The 3,709-nt window shown below is 44.1% G+C and overlaps 1 protein-coding gene and 1 gene segment (V, D, J or C); both read right to left on the bottom strand.

Moving 5' to 3' along the window:
• Nucleotides 1–197, bottom strand: part of LOC105525116 — an 11,189-nt gene extending 10,992 nt beyond the window's left edge. Inside the window, exons 1-2 of the mRNA XM_011960629.1 lie at nt 128–197; nt 2–44 (exon numbers count right to left, since the gene is read on the bottom strand). Coding sequence (XP_011816019.1) covers nt 2–44; nt 128–173 — 89 coding nt within the window. The 5' untranslated portion in view covers nt 174–197. The remainder of the gene's footprint in view (nt 1; nt 45–127) is intronic.
• Nucleotides 198–2,696: 2,499 nt separating this feature from the next.
• LOC105525089 lies at nt 2,697–3,158 on the bottom strand. The segment is given in 2 exon segments: nt 2,697–3,034; nt 3,119–3,158. Coding segments are annotated over 2 exon segments (378 nt in total).
• Nucleotides 3,159–3,709: the final 551 nt, after the last annotated feature.

Here is a 3,709-nt window from a genome sequence, read left to right as displayed (position 1 = left end):
CAGTCCTGGGCCCGACTCCTGCAGCTGCACCTGGGACAGGACCCCTGTGAACAGAGAGACCCACAGTGAGCCCTGGGATCAGAGACCGCCTCCCATATCGTCATATCTGAATCCCCGAGACACTCACATCTGGGAGCTGCTACCAGGAGGAGGAAGAACCACAGGTGCTTCATGTTCTTGCACAGGATGTCCGTGACTCTCAGAGAGCATTTCCCATGTGAGCTGGACCCTGAATTTAAGGAAATGTGTGGTGGTTTCCTGTGGGCGCCTAAGTGAGGATTTGCATGTGGGTGGTGCCTTTGTATGGAGAGGTGAAAAGGGATAAGGGAGGTCCAGGCTTTGGGGCTCACCCTGAGAGGAGGACGCTGGCTGTGCCCTCTGAGAACTCAGTTCTCCTCCTGGGACCTCCCCTCACCAAGCCCAGAGTCCTCTTCTTCCAGGCAGGAAGATGTGAGATGTGCTGAAGGAGCTGTTCTGGGAGATGAGTGTGATCATGGATCAAGGACAGATTTTGGAATAGGTTCAATGCTGTTCTACCCATGAAGATTTATATGAAACCAACCAAACATCCAGGTTATCTAAATTGTCAAATCTCCATTCAAAAACATTAGGGCAGCAGCTAAATACTTTTGTCACAGTGAATTTATACAAACCTACATCCATGCAATGTTTACTGTAATTCATAATATCCATCATGGTTAGAGGGAATATGTCTGTCCCAGAGAGTGCGTCATAAAAAAAAAAAAAAAATCTGAGGCCTTCAACTTTGTGAACGTTTGAAGTTTGGAATTCTGTCTGCAATCTCAGGAGAAGGTAGTGGGACATATCTCCAACTGTGTTATAAAACATGGCTGGACAATGACACTCAAGCCCAGAGTCCTCACCCACATATTTATCATGTCAGATACACCTGTGTCTGAAAGACTTTCTCCTTCATTGAATTGCATGAACATAGCTTAGAGTTTGCGATATTGCATCTTGGGCATTTGACATTAGTTTGGTGAATTATATAATAAATAATCAATCTCCATGGATGTGGGTAACAGGAGAGTCATCAGAAGTTGGGTGTGTTTTAACATCAGGACAAACCTGGGCTCTCTTGTTAGGACTGAACAAGTGAGCTGACCTGTGGGACAACAGAGGGAAAGAGACAGAGCCAACATCCAGAGCCAGGTGAGCTCCTGACCTACCAGGTGGTCTCTGGACATTTTATTTAAACAGATCCAGAAAGACCTTCCTCACATTCAGGAGAATTATGAACATTGAGGGAAATTGAGATAAATTTTTATTTACAGAGAATAATTCTTAGGCTTGTAGACATCTATGTGGGTGTGTACAGGATTGCTAGGATATGCTCATACACAGAAGAGAAGAAATAATTCTATTTCATGGAAAGAAAACCAAAGAGCTTCTGAATTGGTAGGTATTCTTTGCCACAAATGTGTCAGGTCACTAGATCATGTTATGATGCTGGAGGTAACTCTTCCCAACCTTGTCCTGGAGACAAAATGCAAAAGAGTAAAGGTTCAAGTTAGATTCCTTTGAAAAATACAAGTAATGAACAGACCAAAATAAATGAACCATTATGTAAAGAGTGCTAATGAAATTAAACAATAAATTCCATGTTGAGGTGACAGGGAAGTTCCATCTGACAGCTCATTTTCACCTTTATGGCTACAGAGTGCCCTCTGCAGCCCAGCTCCCACCCTGAAGGGAGGTTTCTGTCTGAGCTCTGTGAGTGAGCTGGAGTCATTGTGAGCCACTCAGAAAAGTAGTTGATTCTACTTCTTCAAACGGGAATTTAAACAATCAACTCCTCAGCTTACCCAGTCTATTTTTGTAACTGTGCATGACCCTTGGGAATGCCCTCACCATTTATTTCATAATGGGAGTTGACTATGCCATGAAGGTAACAGGAAGATGGGTAAGTTTAAAGTCTGGGTACATAAACTGCTGGATTATCAAATCCTGGAGCCAATCACATTCTGTCATCTTGCTTAATTAGTTGTAAATTTGTTTTCAGTTGTTTAGTTCAAGTTCCCATAACTCACTTTCTGATAAAATAGTCACATACGATAATCTTGAGATATTAAAATGAAAAAAAAATCACTAATTTCAAAATGAACGCAACTTCCAGGAGAAACGAAAATTCCTTTGTGGTGAAGGGTGTGAAGGGTGGAGACATGGTGGAATATTGAGGTTGTGTTCACAATTGTATTATTTTAATTAGGGAACTTCTATTCATCCCTTATATTTATTAGAAACTCCCATTGAGAAACTTGATGTAATGTAATTAGTTGATTTGTCACACAAAAACAATGAAGCTGAAGGTTATTGAGCAGGAATTGCTATTACAACTAACTTTCCTTTAGAATACATTTCTCTACCTGATGTGAAGTTAGCCCAGGTGCACTGAGGAGCGTTTACAGTTAACCAAAGACCAGGAAATGGGCACTCGTGTGTGTGGAGCAGGGCATGGCCTGGGATGCTTTGCAAACAAAGTGGCTTCTCACGTCTTCTGGAAAACTCATCAAAATGAGCAAGTTAGGGATCTCTTAGGAGCATCCGTCTATACCACATTCATGGCTAATATTACAGTGGAAGTAGATGCAAAATGAGATCACATGGAAGATAAACTGCTGCACCACTGCCTCAGCTCAGCACAGCTACCTCTTCCCTCAGGGCTTCTGACTCTCTCAGGATGTGGGTTTCCACACTGTGTCTCTTGTACAGTAACGCACGGCCGTGTCCTCAGCCTTTAGGCTGCTGATCTGCAGATGCACTGTGCTGACAGATGTGTCCATGGAGAAGACAAACCGTCCTGTTTGGCCCTGGGCATACATTGGGTTCCCAGTGTTGGTGTTCATCCATCCCATCCACTCAAGCTCTTCTCCAGGGACCTGTCTCACCCAATTCACACCATAGGTGGTAAAGCTGTAACCAGAAGCCTTGCAGAAGACCTTCACTGAGGCCACAGGCTGCTTCGCCTCAGGCCCAAACTGCACCAGTTGCACCTGGGAGTGGGCACCAGTGGAGAGGAAACAGGATTGCGTGAAGTCTCACTTGACTGGCCTGGTTTCTCTATCAGCCCTGGGACTGGGGAGCCCCTTAACTTTTGCTGCTGCCACCACGAAGAGGATCCTGTAAGTCCTGTCCATAGTGAGGAGCTGTGCTGTTGGTGGGGTGTGGTCACGAGGAGGGGTGTGGTTGTTGGGTGATGCTCTCAGGGCACAGAGTTATCTGTATTCACCTCAGTGATTTGCATATTTCATGAATGATGCTATTGAATAGCCCAATTCCTGACCCAGTGTGAGAAAGAGCAAATACATGACACGTGGATGACACAATTGTAGAAGCTGAGGGTTCAAGCCGTAATCCTGTTAGAGGCCATGTGTCCCCTACACATCCCTGAACTCTGTGTTGACAGAGCTTCCCCCACGGGGGAACAAGCTCCCCAAGGACACGCACCTCACGTTGAATCCACATTTGAATGAATCAGGGCAACTTGAACCATTTCTAGACCTTAATATGTGAATACGTTATTTTGGGAATGAGTGTGTTTGTCCAAAAATTGCACTGAAGTGGTTCTTATTACAACCTCCAGTTTGATAAACGCTCACAATTGAATGGAATATTTATACAAACATCAGAAGTCCTTGTGAATACCTATATTAGATATTTTTAAAGGAAGTCCGGGGCCCTGAGAGGA

The sequence above is a fragment of the Colobus angolensis genome, unplaced genomic scaffold, assembly GCF_000951035.1.
Source record: "Colobus angolensis palliatus isolate OR3802 unplaced genomic scaffold, Cang.pa_1.0 Scaffold519, whole genome shotgun sequence".
Classification (NCBI taxonomy): Eukaryota; Metazoa; Chordata; class Mammalia; order Primates; family Cercopithecidae; genus Colobus; species Colobus angolensis.
The sequence above is the reverse complement of the archived record's forward strand: the minus strand, read 5'-3'. Positions and strand labels throughout refer to the sequence as shown.